Genomic DNA, 17569 nt, shown 5'->3' on the forward strand with positions numbered 1-17569 from the left:
ATATGATATATTATCATTTATAAATGAATCAGAATTCGGTGTTTCTTATGTCTATGCAAATATTTTTCAGAGCTAAGTTGCAGTGTTCAGTGATTGCATTTCCTTTCTCTTAACAATTTTTATTTTTCCTAGACTTAATAATTGCCTTGTCTTTTTATCTGCTTGCTTAGTTTTTTTTACAGGCATAGCACTTCCTTTCCTCCCGCCTCCCCAGTATCTTTGCTTCAGTCTGAACTGATTGCCCTTGAGGTCTGATACACAGATTTCTAGGACTTGCCTTTGTCATCATCCTGGGAATTGTCTTCGCTTCTTTCCTGTATTGAATCTGTCCTTTTGTGTGGATTCTATATCTTCTTTCTTGGTTTAACTCTGTTTTGCTAGAGTACATCTCCTGAGAAAAAGAAGGCATAAGAGACAAATTTTGAGGCCTTCCATATCTGAAAACTTTTATAGTTGCAGTCACACTTTACTTTTAAAAAAATACTTTATTTTTTAGAACAGTTAGAATTACAGAAAAATTGAGGAGATAGTGGAGTGTTCCCATATGCCCCACACCATTTCCCCTGTTATTAACATCTTGCATTAGTATGATACCTTGGCCACAATTAATGAGCCAATTTTTTTTTTTTTTTAATGTTTGTTTATTTTGGCTGCTCCGGGTCTTAGTTGCCACATGCAGCCTTCTAAGTTAAGGCATGTGGACTCTTGGTTGCAGCATGGATGTGGGATCTAGTTCCCCGACCAGGGATCGAACCCCGGCCCCCTGCATTGGGAGCGGGGAGTCTTACCCACTGGACCACCAGGGAAGTCCCAATGAGCCAATATTGATACATTATTATTAAGTAAACACCACAGTTTATTCAGATTTCCTTGCTTTTTTCCTAATGTTCTTTTTCTGCTCCAGGACTCCCTCTAGCAGACCAGATTACATGTGGTCTTCATGTCTTCCTAGGCTCCTCTTGGCTGTGACAGTTTCTCAGACTTTCCCTGTTTTTCATGATCTTGACAGTTTTGAGGAGAACTGGGCAGGTATTTTGCAGTATGTCCCTTGGGATTTGTCTAATATTTTTCTCATGATTAGACTAGGGTTATTAGGAGGAAAATCACAGAGGTAAAGTACCATTTTGGGCATATCATACCAGCAAGCCCTATGTTTTTTATTCCTTTATAGTCATTTTAGTAAAGTTTCAGGAGGGAGTGCATATGAACACTCCATTCAGTGTGCCATATTTGTTTAGAACTTTACATGGTTTGGTTATTACTGTTCTCATTCATACACATTAATTGTATAATTTTAGTGTGTGTGAGTACATGAGCTCCTGGTTTTTAAAACTTGTATTTCTTAACATCAGACCTACAGAAAGTTGCAAAAATTGTGTGAATAATTTTCATATACCCTTCACCTAGATTCTGAAAGTTAACATTTTATAATATGTGCTTTGTCATTCGGTCCACATATAGTCTAAAGATTTTTTCAAAAAAAAAAAAAAAAAATTTTTTTTTCCAAACTTTTTTAGAGTAAGTTAGAGATATAATGCATCTTCATCTCTAAATACTTCAAGGTCTATTTCTTAAAAACAAGGGCAGTCTTTTATATAACCATAGCAAAATTAGGAAATTAACATTAATATAGTAATCTAATTTATACATGCCATTCAATTTTTTGCAAATTATACCACAAGTATTCCTTATACCAAAAGAAACTTTTTTCCCCTTGTTCAGGATCCCATCCAGGACTACATGTTGCATTGAGTTGTCACATCTCTTTTATCTCCTTTAACCTAGAGCAGATCCTCAGTGTTTCTGTCTTTTATAACCTTAAAACTCTTTGAAGATCATAGACTAATTATTTTATAGAACTACGCCCTCTAACATGGTAGCCTCTAGCCACATGTGACTATTTAACTTTACACTGATTACAGTTAAGTAAAACAAACAGTTCAGTTCCCCAGTTGCACTGGCCACATTTCAGGTGCTCAGCGGTCACACGTAGGTAGTGGCTGCGGTGTCGGGCAGCGCGTGGGGACCGCATCTGTCATCACAGAGAGTCCGTTGGCCAGCACATTGTGTAATGGTCCTTAGTTTGGGTGTGTGTTTCTTCGCGGTTAGATTGGGTTGTCGTGATGCACAGGAGCCCCTCTTAGCACTTCCGGTTAGGAGGCCCGTGGGAACTGTGTGAGTGTCAACCCCAGTCACTTGGTGAAGGTGGGGTTTGCCAGGGGTCTCCACTGTAAAGTTATATCCTGCCCCTCCCCCACTGCAGTTAACATGTAACTTATGAGAGGGTAATTTAAGACTCTGTAAATCACCTTTTTCTCATCAAACTTTTACCCACTAGCTGTAGCGTGCCCTGATGTGTCTTGCCTGAAACCACTAATTACTGTGGCGGCTGCCAAAGGGTGTTTTTTCTAATTCTGTGATTCCCTCTACATTTTACTGCAGGGAGTAGTCTTCCTTTCTTCTTTATTTCTGCTTATCAGCGTGGACTCATGGATGCTTATTTTATTCAGTGAGGTAGTCTTTTTTACTCTGTTTATTATTTTGATGCTTTGTCTTAGCTTTGGCCTGAGGGGTACGTGTGAAGCTGGCTTCTGTGGCCTTTTGACAGGTTCCCGTCATTCTTTGAGCACATCTAGACTTCCTGCCACAGCCGGATGTTCCAGGCCCATCTTGTACTTTTCTAGCCCCGGCCCTAAGTCCGTCATTTTTCCCTGGAGCCCTGGTTCCTTTAAGTGGAAGATGGTATTTAGAAACTTAAGATCTAGGTATGTTCATTGCTTCTGGGATGTCATTGTCTTTAATTAAAAACCCATCATTATTTGAGTAGCAGTGAAGCACAAAGGATAGGTAGAATGTTGTTTTCAGCTGAAATTACATGAATATTTCCAGGGATAACACTGACTTTTTCCACATTTATCATGTCAAATATTTTAAGCACACAGAAAGGTATAGAGTAATGCATTACATCCCCATATACTGGCCATCCGTAGATACTGTTGAAAGACACTCTTCTACTCCTCTCCCTCCCACCCTAGAGGTGCCTGCTATGCTAATCGTGCTCTTGGTTATCCCCACTCTGTTCTTTTTACTTCTACTATATATGCACGTTGTTTTAAACAATATATAGTAATGTTTTGTATGTTTGTAAACCATATGTGAATTGTATTGCACTGTATCCTTCTACCACCTGTTTTTCTCTCTCAACATTGTTTCTAAGATTTGCCGTGTTGATACATGTAGTTTTTATTCTTTTTTATTTAAACATTTGTATGTGAAATATTTCTGGTATATACAGAGGTATAAAGAATAATATAACACATACATGTAGACCCACCACCCACCTTAAGAATTAAAATACTGTAGATGCCGTTGAGGCCCTCCATGTACCTTTTCTGATTACCTCTGCCTTCTTAGAAGTAAATGTCTGTCTTTGTATCATCATGTTTGTATGGTTGCTTAGTCAGTGTTGTTTGTTCGGCATATCTTAAAACTATAAATGCTATCATACTGTATTTACTGTTCTGAAACTTTTTTTCCTTTGTAAGACTTATCCAAGCTGATGCATACAGCAGTAATTCACTTGTTTTCATCCCTGTGTAGTATTCCATTGTGTGAGTATTCCACAATTTATTTATCCATTTTCCTGCTTCCAGTTTCTTTTTGTTGCTGCTATGAGCAGCACTCCCATGACCATTCCTGTATGTATCTCCTCTGCCAACGTGTGCAAGTACCTCTAGGGTGTCGTTGCAGTTACCAGAGCTGCAAAACAAATGACCCCCAAACTGGACATATTCTGCTCATGGGCTTGGAGGTCTAGGAACTTGGACTGGGCTTAACAGGGACAGCTTATCTCGGCCCAGCATTATCTGGGACCTTAGCTGGAAACTCAGAAGTTGGGGCCTTTGATGATGGCTGTCGACTAAGGCTGCAGTTCTTTCCATGTTTCCTTCCATGTGGCCTCATTTGGGCTTCTTTGCAGCATAATGGCTGAGTACCAAGGACAGGCGTCCTGAAAGAGCTTCCTGACAGACACAGTGCCTTTCATGACTAGCCTTCTGGACGCTTTCTAGCATCTTCTTTTTATTCCTGGTATTCTGATAGTCCATAACAGTGTTTGGGGCATAGGTTCTTCCAACCTGGAAATTAATGTCTTTTAGTTCTACAAAACTTGCTGATGTTATTTCTCTATTAATTTCCTGCCTCTCTCTCTTCTCTTTCTCTGGAACTTTTATGAGTAGATGTTGTATTGCATGGGTTGATTCTCTAAGACTTATTTATGTTTTAGTGTTCATCATGGCCTCTTTGTCCTTTATCTTCCAGTCTTAGTATTAATTATGTCTTTTCTCATTTTTACTTTCTAAGAGCTCTTTATTCTCTGCTAGTTTTTCAAAGCTTTCTGTTCTTGTTTTGTGAATATAACATTGTTATTTCTCTGAGGATATTAATAATAGCTTTCTTTTTTTTTAAAGATTTATTTATTATTTATTTTTGGCTGCGTTGGGTCTTAGTTGCGGCACACAGGATCTCCGTTGAGGCACGTGGGATCATTTGTTGTGGCGCGTGGGCTTCTCTCTAGCTGTGGCGTGCAGGTTTTCTCTTCTCTAGTTGTGGCGCTTTGGGTTCCAGAGCACGTGGGCTCTGTAGTTTGCGGCATGTGGGCTCTAGTTGAGGCACGCGAGCTCAGTAGTTGTGGCACGTGGGCTTAGTTGCCCCGTGGCATGTGGGACCTTAGTTCCCTGACCAGGGATCGAACCCACATCCCCTGCATTGTAAGGCGGATTCTTTACCACTGGACCACCAAGGAGGTCCCAATAATAGCTTTCTTTTGATACTTTTCTTTAGTTTTGGTTCATTATTTCTTCTAAGTTAACATTTCATTTTGATTTGAAGTCTGTTTCATATGGAATTTTTTTTTTCAAATGTTGGTTCTTTGGTAGGTTCACATTTAAGAGGGAGGCAGTAAAAAGCTATTTGGAGACTCTGTGTGCACAGATGGGACTTACTTCCTGGTACCTTCACTTACAAGCAGTCGTAAGTGATGCACCAGGCATTTGGTTAGGGAACCTCCAGGTGTGAATGTGTCTTTTTTTCTGGGGTTGTTCAGTTTTCCCAAAGAAAAGTCTTCTGGTTTCTTGTCTGGAACCTATCAGCCAGGCTCTGGTGGCAGTGAGGGAGGGGAGAGTCAAGTGGGTTTTTTTTTTTGAAGACTTTTCCTTAGTCATTTTCTCTTTATCTCTTTGCCTCCCCTTCCCACCCTGCTATCATACTTGTGTTTCCAAAGTTGCATTTTTCTCTCACAGTCATGTCTTCTATGCCCTATTGCCTGGCTGAACAGTCCACTGCTGTATGGGATGGGAAAAGGCCCTGGGCTCTAACCCAGGACTTTGAACCAGTTTCCTGTGGTCAGCCTTGTGCTTCAACCCTGCCCACCACTGAACCTGGGGTTCAAGTTGTGAGCCTCTCAGGGTTATGAAGAGATCAACCTACTTGCCGTTAGCATCCTTTATTCAGACTCGAAGCTGTAGCCTTGTTGCATCTTCATTGAAATCTCTCACTCGTTGCTGTTACCTCTCTTGTTTTCTCTTTAATTGCTTCATTGTTAATTTAGTGGGATCTCTGGATAAAAAGAAAATCCTGTGATGAATCTCTCTTCTTTCACCAGAAGTCTCACTTATGTATTTTTAAATAAATTACCTAATTATATTAGACTTTGGGGATTGTACCTTTACTCTGTGGAACTAACTTAACAAAAGGTAGTGTGCGAACAATTCCAAAGAGAACAATGCAAATACATTTTAATCTTTTCAAATACTGCTTACTTAAAGGGCATTGACTGAAATAAATTATTTGTTTTACTTTCTGTTTTGAAATAAATTGAAATTTACAGAAAACTTGCAAGAACTGTCCTACTCCTATATCCTAGGATCACCAGTTGTTAACATTTTGCCATATTTGCTTTATCATGTCACATATATATATTTTTTCACACACATACATTATATATATATATATTTTTTTTCTTGAACCATTTGAGAGTAAGTTGTAGACATTGAGCCCCTTTACTCGTATACTTTTGGTATGTGTTTCCTAAGAAATACATCCATAGTCACAGAAAAATTATCCAAATAAAGAAATCTAATACTGATGCAGTCCATATCCAAATTGTTCCCTTATGTCACCTTTTTCCCCAGTCCAGGATCCATTCACTCATCTCTTTAGTTGCCTTTAATCTGAAACAATGTGTTAACCTTTTTCTTTCATGACACTGGCATCGTTGAAGAGTAAGGGCAGTTATTTTACAGACTGTCCCTCCGTTGATATTATAATATTTAATTTTGTGGTGCAATTCTTTGTTTTTCCTTGTAGCTTTTAGGAGAGTATGAGTCCCTTGGAAAAGAACACGAAAGAGTAAAGGTAACAGTTGATCGTTCATGTTCTGAACTTCCTGTCGGGGCAAAAGCATTAGTTTGGAAGTCGAGAGATCTGACCCTTTCTCCCTTTCTCTTCGCCTCCTCTGTCCCCATCTGGCTATTTGAACTAGACCGCTCACTTATCCTCTCGTGTCAGTTTCCTTATTTTCAAATATCTGCCCATTTAACTCACAAATTTGTTGAATTTGTTAATTTAACAAATATTTATTGAATGGCTATTGCATTTGAGATGAGATGAAATTTTTAGAAGAGGGTAAAATACCATACAAATGCAAATAATTATTTAATACTACTTAAATATAAGGTTTTGTTTTTCAAAACATTAGCTTTTGTGGGGTTGAGTTAATTATGTTTAAATTCTTAATTAAAACTCTGTTTGGGATCTACGTATTTGAATTCAGTGAAACCCCACAATAAGTAAGTGGGGTCCAAGTTGTTGCATAAAATGCAGGGTTGTGATTATTCAAGGTTAGTGAAACGGCCTGCATAGCTAGGTAGCCAAGATGTCTGGGGTTTCAGGGGCCAATTGTTATATCTGAAATCTCATCATTACAGGTATTCGCTTTGCCATTTACTGAGGTTTTAGTCAAGTTTGTGTTTAAAATATGTCCATTTTAACACTGTTTCTAATCAAGCAAAGCATAATAGGCTTTGCTTATTAAACAGGGGGCTTACACACAGCTATTTGTATAAACCAGTGTTTTGCTCTTCATTTTTTCCCTTGAATTATGTATATTGGCTCTGTGGCTGATGCCATACTTGCTGAGTATCTGCATAATTTTCTTTGTAGCTCTCTGGTGTAGTCTTAGGTTAGTTTTATATTATGCATTTTAAAATAAAAGGAATACATCTGAATATTTATTTTCAGTTATCTGAATTTTTCCTTTATTTTCATAGGATACATTAAATAAAACTGAGAACAAATTGCTTGATGCACATACTCAGATTTCTGATTTGAAAAGGTAAAATATATTGTCTTACTAATAAGCAAATGCCTCTATAACTGTTCTTTCAGGCCTTAAATATGTGTCTATATTAAAAGTGATGAAAAAAGCTTTTCTTGGGGATTTTTAAGCACTTTGAGATTCGATTTTAATCCTCATCTTCCCTTCACCTGGAAATACATTTGATTTTAGCCAAAGATTTTTAAATGATTAAAATATATTGGTGGCTGTGCCTGAAAGGTGTGCATGTCCCCAAACATTATGTATTTACTTAGCATAGGTAAAACCTAAGTGATACTAAATCATTGAAAAGAATTTTAAGCAGTAGTCTAATTCACTGAATTATCTTTGTGCTCCAAAAAGAAAATAGCATTCACACCAATTTTGTGGTTATCTACTTTCTTAAAGACCTGGTTTGGGGACTGTATTCATGATCTGATTTGCTTACTTAGGGAAGGAACAGTCGTTAAGTGGTCCCTATGGCAAATGATTAGATATTTCTAATTGGCTTTAGCGTATATTTTTTGTAGTTTTATTTGGAGATAAGTGATGTCCCTGATTTAGAGATTTTATTGCACTCTTAAGGACTTCTTATAGGGAAGAACAGGAACACTGTCTAGCTGTCTTGTCTGCTCAAGTCTTTTCTGTGAAGCATTCAATTCTAGGGATCGTTTGTTATCAGTTTGGTATAAGCATTAGCCCTGTTAGAGCTTTCTCCCTCAAACCTTCCTTGCAACAGAGTAGGTAAGAATTTAAGTTTAAGAGATGAGATGGAGACATATTCAAAGTTCTAAAAGACAGAAAGAATGCCAAGATATCCGCTAAACAATTAACTGGCCAGAGTGCTTATTTTCTCTTGGTAAGCTTGAAGATAAGCTTTTATTCTGAACACAGCACAAATTAGATGAGCTGCCTATAGGTTGAGAGTTGTTCAGAACAGGAAGTTCTTTTTAATAGCTCTGCTTTGGATGGTAAGCCTGCTTCCTCTTTTGTGAGAGCCTTACCCGTGTATATTTCGTATGAATACATACATATTAGAATTAAACATGTTAGAATTGCAATTTATTTGATTACTTGAATTTATTTTATTTTTATTTAATTTATACTGTGTGTTTTTATCTGTAGTAAAATTTCTAAATTTTTTTTTTTACTTTCTGTATTAAATGTATTTGTTGTTCCCTTTTCCTTCACTTGTAGCATATGAAATGCTCCTTTGTAGAGTTTTTTCTATTTGCCTTCCTATTTATTCTCTCTGATTTTTTCCAGCTTTTTAAAGTGTAATGTGGCTTTTTACTATGAAAAAGGTTTATGCATGTGCAGCTCTTTTGTCACCCCTTTCCTAGAAGTGTCTGTTAAATAAGTAATTTGTAGTTGAGCTGTATTTTAAGTTTGTTGAAATGTACTTAATTTATCTTATTGCTTTTGAATTAGAACAATTTCAAAACTTGAAGCTCAGGTCAAGCAAGTAGAGCATGAAAATATGTTAAGTCTTCGTCATAATTCTAAAACTCCTATGAGACCCTCACGTGCCAAGTAAGTTACTTCGTTTAATCTCTCTGTAAAGCTAGTAATAGGTGCACCCTGTAATTGAATTGAGACACTCATCTGTCTAAATCGTGAGGAAGACACAGTTAAATGTCATCACAGAACTTGATGCGTAAAAACATCTAACTGTTAGATATTGTGAAAGCTCATATGCAGAGGCATTTGCCGAAAGGTAATGTAGAATCAGATTGGGAGTGAGGACAATTGGGATGTTTTATGGTTTTTGACTCTGCCCAGCTGTGTGACCTTAGGCAAATCACTTAATTTTTTGGAGCTCAGTTTTATGATCTGTAAAAACAAGGACATTGGGCTAGAACATCTCAAAAGGACTTTTAGCGCTAAACTTCCAGAAATTTTATTCCCATGTTAATGGAAGGAATTATGAAGATGGATCTGCATTACGTTGTGTGGATTTTTCTTTTTAGTTTTTCCAAATTAGCTTTGTTATAATCTAAGAGCATTATCTTGATGATTCATTTATACAGTAAGTTTTTTTCATATTAGAATTGTTTTTATTGTGATTTTGATGTAAATAAAGAGTATTAAATGCGTAGGTCATAACTTCCTAATATTGATGTTTTATCAGAAAAAGATTAACTTGCAAATGTTAACCTAAGTTGTAATTGTCAAATTAGAAACTTTTTCTAGATCTTTACTAATTAATATTAGTAGGACATAATGAATTATTGAAAGATAAGATAATGTAAATAACTGAAATTGGACATTTGAGATTGAACAAAAAGGAGGGCTAAAGCTGGAGTCAGGGAAGGGCCTTTCTGTGGAGGTACGCATTAACGGAGAGGGAAGACGTGCAGAGTCGTTCAGGTGGGAGGTGTGGAGGGAGGGGTGTTCCAGGCAGAGACAGTGCTCTTGCTGAGTCCTGAGGTAGGAAAGGGCTTAGTCTTATGTTTGAAAAACCCAGAGGAGGCTCATGTGGGATAAAGGAGCCCCAGATAAAATCACAGACCCATCATACATAGCTTTCTAAGCCAGGGTCAAGGGTTTGGATTTTACTCTAAGTCCATTGGGACACCTTTGATGGGTTTTATATAGTAAAATTGTGTCACCTGATTTCTATTTTTTTAATGCACCTGCCATGAGGAGGGGAAAAGAGTCGAAGCAGAGAGACTAATTAGGCTCTTGCAGGGCTAGGAGAGAGATGGTGCTAGCTGGGTGGTGGCCATAGAAATGGATAGACGAGAAGGATTTGAGAAGATTCTGGAGGGTAGTACTCACCAAACATGGTTATGAATTGGATGGCAAGGTAAGAAAGGGAGGCATCAGGTAAGTCCTTTGTTTCTGTCTTGAACAGCTAAGGGTGTCACATTGAACCAGGGAGGAGATGGGAAGAGCAGACCATGGGGTAAAGATCAGAATTTCCGTCTTGAAGATTTTAGTTTGAGATTCATGTAAATTCCAAGTGGAAATCAAGCAGGTGATGATAAATTTCCGTTTGGAGTGCAGAAATAAGGCTGGAGTTACAGATATTGGAGTCGTCTTTCCAGATAGGGCTTAAAGCTATTGGATGGATGCGTGTGTTTAGTGAGAAGCAAGCCCAGGACAAAGCTCTGAAGGACCCCAGTGTTTTGGCGTTGGGTAGAGAAGGAGCTGGCAGAGGAACCTGAGAAAGAGCTGCTGGAAACCAGGAGAAAGACTGAAGCAGCTGTTGAGAGAGCCAGTGAGATGAAGGATGAGGGTCTGTTGGATTTGTAAGCTGGAGGTTCCTGATGACCTGGAGAGCAGTTGGCACGGAGTGATAGAAGCGGAAGCCAGTTGTGAATGTTTCGAAGAGTGAATGAACACAACCTAGATGTCTAACAGCCTGAATGTCAGTATATTGTGATACATTTATGCATAATACTGCTCAGCATGACAGTGCACAGACTAGATTGGGGGTTGGCAAACTACAGCTCCCCAGCCAAATCTAGCCTACTGCCTGTGTTTTTTGTTTTTTTTTTTTGCTCCGGGCTGCACAGCTTGTGGGATCTTAGTTCCCTGACCAGGGGTTGAACCCTGGCCCACGGCAGTGAAAGCGCGGAGTCCTAACCACTGGACTGCCAGGGAATTCCCATACCACCTGTTTTTGTAAGGCCTGTGAGCAAAGAATGGTTTTTGTTTTTAAATGTTTGGAAAAAAAAAATCAAAGAATAATATTTCATGACACCTGAAAGCTATATGAAATTCAGCTTTCAGTGTCCAGAAATAAAGTTTTATTGGAACATACCTAAGCTTATTCATTTGTGTATCGTCCATAGGTGCTTTGTGCTGCAGTGACAAAGTTGAGTAGTTGTGACAGAGACTATCTGGCCCATAATACCTAAAATATTTATTATCTGGCTCTTTACTCACAGTTGCCAACCCCATAACTAGCCTGTCAACATGGTTTAATCTTAAGAACATAATATGGAACAACAACAAAAAACTAGTTGCAGAAGAAATTGGGTACTAGTTATATCGACTTTAGCATGTAAATCAGCTCTGCAGATCTTACGGGTCATACAGATGGAGTAAACGTGTAAAAGCACTCATGGGGATGCTGAACACAAATTTAGCATGAATGGTTGCTTTTGGGAAGAATGAGGTTGGAAAGGTACACGGGGGACTTCTGTGGTATCTGTATTGTTCCGCTCCGTAGAATTCTAAAGGATATACAGCAGAGAATCAAGATTTTATAAAGCGGGTTGGTTGGTGCCTGAGTATCATCTGGATGTCTTCATGCTTGAACTATTTTACATTTAAAAAAAATAAATTTATTTATTTATTTTTAGCTGCGTTGGGTCTTCGTTGCTGCGCACAGGCTTTCTCTAGTTGTGGCGAGCGGGGGCTACTCTTCGTTGCGGTGCACAGGCTTCTCATTGCGGTGGCTTCTCGTTGCGGAGCACGGGCTCTAGGCGAGTGGGCTCTAGAGCGCAGGCTCAGTAGTTGTGGCGCACGGGCTTAGTTGCTCTGCGGCATGTGAGATCTTCCTGGACCAGGGCTTGAACCCATGTCCCCTGCGTTGGCAGGCGGATTCTTAACCACTGCGCCACCAGGGAAGTCCTACATTTTTAAAGTGAACAGGAACCGATAAAGGATTAGTATCCAGAATATAAAGAACTTCTACAAGTCAATAAAAAAAGAGAACCTCCTCAATAAAAAAGTGATAAAAGAATATGAACAAGCTGTTCACAGAAAAAGAAACCTAAATGGCTAATGAAAATGAAAAGATGCTCATTTCACTAATAATTAGAAAATTGCAAATAAAAACAGTAATGGGATACCACTCACACCATCAGACAGGCCAGTCATTGTAAAATTTCACAAAGATATGAAGAAATAGGAACTCTCAAACTACTGGTTGGACTGAAAATTGGTACAGCGCATCTGGAGAGTGATTTGTCAGTATCCAGTAATAAGACTGAGGATGTGCACACCCCAAATTCCACAGTTCTAGTGTAAGGTATTTACCTTTGAGAAATTCTGACACATGTTCATTATGGCATTGTTGAAAGGTGATACATTAGAAACTAAACATCCACCAACAGGAGAAAGGATAAATGACTTGTGATGCAGTCATACTGTGGATAAACTATTAAAATGGTAGAGCTATATATATTAACATGGGTAAGTCTCAAACATAATGTTGAGTAGAAAAAGCATTAAAAGGATGTGTACATTATGCCCTTTATGTAATTTTAAAAATGCAAACAACCATATATATGCTATTTATGTCTTACAATTAAAAACACATATGGTAAGATGTTAGCATTTATTAAAACTAAGTATGGGCAAGTGCTTGTTATAGTACTCTTTGTAATTTTCTAAGAATGTTTGAAATGATTCTTAATTTAAAAATTGAGGGGAAAAGGAGTGACTGGGAGCTGAAATGAAAATACTGATAGATAAAAGAGGCAGCTCTTAAAAAGTTTGGTTGTGAAAGGGAGCAGAGAGAGGAAGACAGAAGCTCCTGTCTCGTGGTTTCTATTTTCTCTCTGGAGTGTGATGCAAGGTTATCACCTGACAGTCAAGGCTGGGGCGAGAGGTTTGAGGAGAGTGGAGAGGGTGTCAGATAGTCATATTGGGGAATCGGAGCTCCTTAATTACGGAAAGACGTGTTGGCAGCCAGTGTTGGGCGTCCACTTGAGATAGTGATAGTGATTCTGTGGTGATACCCCAGTCTACACAGCTGGGCAGCTTTTTTTCCAGCAAAGCTCAACTGTAGGAGTACAGACACAGAGGAAAAGTGAGCTCACTGTAGTCAGACAGGCTTAGGTTTTGCTGCCAGTCAGGTGCGATGGAAAGTGAGCAGGGAAGGGGGTCCAGGCGATGAGTACTGATTACCAGGAGTGTGTGCTGGGGTGGCGGTGGGAGTGGGGTGAAGAGGAGCCCGAAGGCTAGGAGGGGCTGGTGCACAGGGAAGGGGAGGCCCAGGGTCGTGGGCGTCGCGGTGAGAGCGCCGTGGGGATGCTCGAGCACGGGAGCCACAGGATCTTTGGAGCTTTGATTTCTGACGGGGCTGTCTTCTCTGGGATGGTGCATCCAGTGAGCGTCCTCTGCAGGGGCGACTGAGGAAGGGAGTTGAGTCGCTGGCCGGAGTTCGGGGCAGCTCCCGTGTGCGCGTGGAGGGCGCGCGGGTGAGGGCAGGAGGCGGTGCGGAGAGGATGAGGCCTCGAGTGACCGGAGTGTACGGTGCGGTGAGCCTCAGTCGGGCCGGGCTTCACAGTCTCAGGGAGGAACGTCATGGTCTAGAAGTGCACTGTTCAGTACAGCAGTGCCGGCCCCCACAGCTGTTTAAAGCTAGCTGCGTTGCAAGCGTTCACGAGCTCGTGTGTATGTGGCCGGTGGCCACGGTATTGGGCTGTGCACATGGAGGGCGTTTTCTGTCTTCACAGAAAATTCTGTCGGCGGTGCTGGTCTGGGAGGAACAGGCAAGGTGCTCTTGCTTCACCTCAGGGCCCTGAGCTCGACGGGGCATAAAGGGTGTGAAGTGCGGTGAGGGGCTGGGCCGGGGTGTTCGGAGCCGGGTACACGTGACGGTACCTGAATCTGGACTGTTCTTCTGAAACCAAGAATAACAATTCAGTTGGAGCTGAAAACTGTAAAATAGAGTTCATCTAGCTAAAATAAGATTGTTTTATGCGGTTCTTAAATTCCTGCGTAAATGTGGAAATACTATTTCAGAGCAGGTTGTTTTCTGTATGTGCTCAGTCTACACTGGAGTGCAGACTGTGCAATGCCTGAGAACACTTTCGTCCTCACAGCACGCTGGCGGGCTCCGACGTCAGCCGGCGGAAGTGGCTGATCCCGGGAGCAGAGCATTCCATCTTCACCGGGCAGCCTCTGGACACGCGGGACAGCAAGGCAGACAGCCACCCTGAGGACACCTGCCTTCCTGGGTGAGACAGCTCCGTTGACGATCATATTTAGAGACTGTTAGGTTTTCTTAGAGATTTCAGTTGCCTTTCAAAGTTCAGGAAGTTGCAAAGAGCCATCTCCTTGTTCCTTTTATGTCTTAATTTTGAGGATCTGATTTTTACTTTATTTTGAAAGGCTAGTGCTTTTCGGAAATTTTCCTTTTGTAGGCCGTGCAGAGCTATCTCCACCTGTGCCGCTGGCGTAGTGGTGTGCCCTGTGCACGGGCTTGCAGTTAGGACACGAGGTTGATCCCTGCCCTCCATATGGCTGGGCCCCCATGAGCAACCTCGTTCCTTTACTCCAGAGTGCCATATAAATATTATACTTCTGTATGCTCTGGGCTGTGGAAAGGATTGGGAAGCACTGGTCTATTCTGTACAGGCTCAATTTTATTGATTTGCCTTGTAAAGCATACATATTCATTGTGGAGTAACTGTCAACCCTCATGTTATTCCCCTAGTAATCCCAGTAAACCATCTTAGTTCAGGCTGCTACAACAAATTACCCTTGACTGGGTGGCTTAAGCAACAAACAGCTATGTCCTACAGTTCTGGAGGTGGGCAGTCTGAAATCAGGGTGCCGGCATGGTTGGGTGCTGGTTCTGTCCTCACATGGCCTTTCTTTGGTGCATGTGTGCAGGGAGAGATCAAGATGTCTCTTCCTTATTTTATAAGGGCACTAATCTCAGCATGGGGGCTTTACCCTCATGATCTCATCAAAACCTAATCACCTCCAAAAGGTGAGGACAAGAATTCGTCATAAGAATCGCATTCAACATAAGAATTTTGGGGAGATGCAGATATTCCATTCGTAGCACCGCGTGTCTTACAATTATTATTTAAGGTACCATTCTCCTCTGGAAAAGGATCCTTCACCTGGAAGTTCACCGACAAGTTTATTGATAAAAAAACAAAGAGACACTTCAGACACACCAATCATGAAAGCTTTGAAAGAATTTGATGAAGAAAAAGTATTTAAAAATTGGGGCACACAGACAGAGAAAGAGGATACCTCAAATAGTAAGTATTTTAGTCCTTGTTTGATAGAAATATAGATATATAGGTCTCTTCCCCTTTCTCCCCCAATTATATTACCTTCTTAAAATGAAATGCCCCAAGTAATAAAAAGTTAAATTTATTTTTATGCTGTTTCGGCCCCATTGCAGACAGTTGAATCCCCTAGTTGTTAATTTTTTTTTAAGTAATTAATTAATTAATTTGGCTATGACGGGTCTTAGTTGCAGCACACGGGATCTTCATTGAGGCATGTGGGATCTTTTGTTGCGACGTGCTGGCTCTTCATTGTGGCGCTCGGGCTTCTCTCTAGTTGTGATGTGCGGGTTTTCTCTCTCTAGTTGTGGCGCTCAGGCTCCAGGGCGTGTGAGCCCAGTAGTTGTGGCACGCCGGCTTAGCTGCCCCGCGGCATGTGGGATCTTAGTTCCCCGCCCGACCAGGGATCAAACCCCCGTCCCCTGCATTGGAAGGTGGATTCTTTACCACTGGACCACCAGGGAAGTCTCCCCCAGTTGTTAATTTATCATTGTGGTCACATACGTACCTTTTCAAATGACATATTATGTTCTGATTATTAAAGATTTACATGGCATTCTTAAGGATATTTGAAAACTTTCCATATCAATTTGTCTTACTTGCACACATCAAAAAGTTATGACAGGCATTTGGCGTTCATAAAGTGAGATGTAACATTTCCTACTCTCCCTTTCTTGGTTACTGAGCATCTATCAGTAGGACAAGAAGTATGTTTAATACTGTTTATTTCACAGGTCCGGGCACTTGTACTTTCTCTGGTGCTTATTTGGTTGGGCCTGCTAATTACGTCATTAACATCTTTGGCATTGCATTTTCAAAGCAGTATCCGCTAGTAAATAAATTAGTGACCTGCTTTCTAAAAATAAACTCTTGAAAAATCACCTTGAGTGCCAGTTGTAAACAGAGAACCAGAATGAATTCATTGAAAACTCCCGCGTTTTTCTTCATCAAGCATTTTTTAGCATTGTACTGTGGTGCATTTTGCAAGAAATCATTATAATCTAGATGGTGAGAAGAATTGCTTGCTTGGTGTAACCATCTGTTAATAAAAAGCAGATAACTGAAGCTAGGTTTGTTTTGTTTTTTTGTTTTTCTTTTTTTACATTTTTCTGTTACAGAACTAGTGACTCCTCGGCAAACTGACACTTCAGTCAATGCAAGTCGGTCCCCAGAGAAAGGTGCCCAGCAAAGACAAAAGAGATTTAATTCTGCTTCACAGAGATCGTCATCTTTACCACCTTCAAATCGTAAATCAAGTACTCCAAGTAAGAGTTAGAGGTTTATGTCTCTCGGGCTTGGAAGAGTGGCATCTGAGCCGTACACGCTGTTTGATGCTTTCTGTTTCCCTTACACTCTTCCTAGCACCTAGTACAGTGCTCTGAACACAGAATCCCTAAATATGATCTTGTTCAATAACACCGTCTGATTGCACAGTTACTATGACTATAACTGAAGAAATTCTCACCATTTATCAAAGTGAGATTTTTGAGTGTGTCCCACAAATGTTTTGCAACTAATACCACTTCACAGTTTTTGAGACAAACTCAACTAGATATTTTGACAGCTATCTAATTAAACATTAGTTCAAACAAATTAAGCTAGCCTGAAAAATGATGTCTTTTTCCATATATTTACCTAAGGTTACTCAGCATTAGTCACCTTTTTCTTTAGCCAATTATACGTATGGTCTTAAAGTTAAGCATTGGGCTTCTGTATCCTTAATTTCCATTTCCATAACTGCTGAGGAGATTTGTGTATGACTGTGTTATTAGGAATGTTCACTAGTGCACTGGTGTTTCCATCTTATTTCCAGTTGACTTCTAAAATCCTGAAAAACCAGTTTTGAGTCAGAGCGCTGCAACTACAGTCTGATACACTAAAATCTTGCCAGTGGTTTCCTCTAGATGTTAGGATTATGAACTATTTTTACTTTGTATACTCTTATTTATCTTTCAGAAAGTTTTACACTGAAAATGTATTCTTAGTTAGAAATAAGGTACTGAAAAAGAAGCTATGCTCTGCCAACCTAGCACATACATAGAAGGAACAGACTGTCTCCTCTTCGTTTTCCTCTGTAGCAAAAAGAGAGATTATGTTAACACCAGTGACTGTGGCTTATAGTCCAAAGCGATCCCCTAAAGAAAATTTGTCCCCAGGATTTAGTCATCTACTTAGCAAAAATGAAAGCAGCCCGATTCGGTAAGTT

General features: G+C 40.1%; 1 protein-coding gene across 10 annotated transcripts in view; it reads left to right on the plus strand.

Annotated features, from left to right (window-relative positions):
- The window catches only part of MPHOSPH9 (M-phase phosphoprotein 9), a 54677-nt gene that overhangs the window by 28567 nt on the left and 8541 nt on the right, over positions 1-17569 (plus strand). For all 10 annotated transcript variants that reach the window (XM_068563021.1, XM_068563026.1, XM_068563022.1 and 7 more), the window contains 7 exons: positions 6367-6414; positions 7329-7393; positions 8807-8908; positions 14161-14295; positions 15158-15333; positions 16482-16628; positions 17442-17562. In XM_068563021.1, coding sequence (XP_068419122.1) covers positions 6367-6414; positions 7329-7393; positions 8807-8908; positions 14161-14295; positions 15158-15333; positions 16482-16628; positions 17442-17562 — 794 coding nt within the window. The remainder of the gene's footprint in view (positions 1-6366; positions 6415-7328; positions 7394-8806; positions 8909-14160; positions 14296-15157; positions 15334-16481; positions 16629-17441; positions 17563-17569) is intronic.

The sequence above is a fragment of the Eschrichtius robustus genome, chromosome 14 (assembly GCF_028021215.1).
Source record: "Eschrichtius robustus isolate mEscRob2 chromosome 14, mEscRob2.pri, whole genome shotgun sequence".
In the NCBI taxonomy this organism is placed as follows: Eukaryota; Metazoa; Chordata; class Mammalia; order Artiodactyla; family Eschrichtiidae; genus Eschrichtius; species Eschrichtius robustus.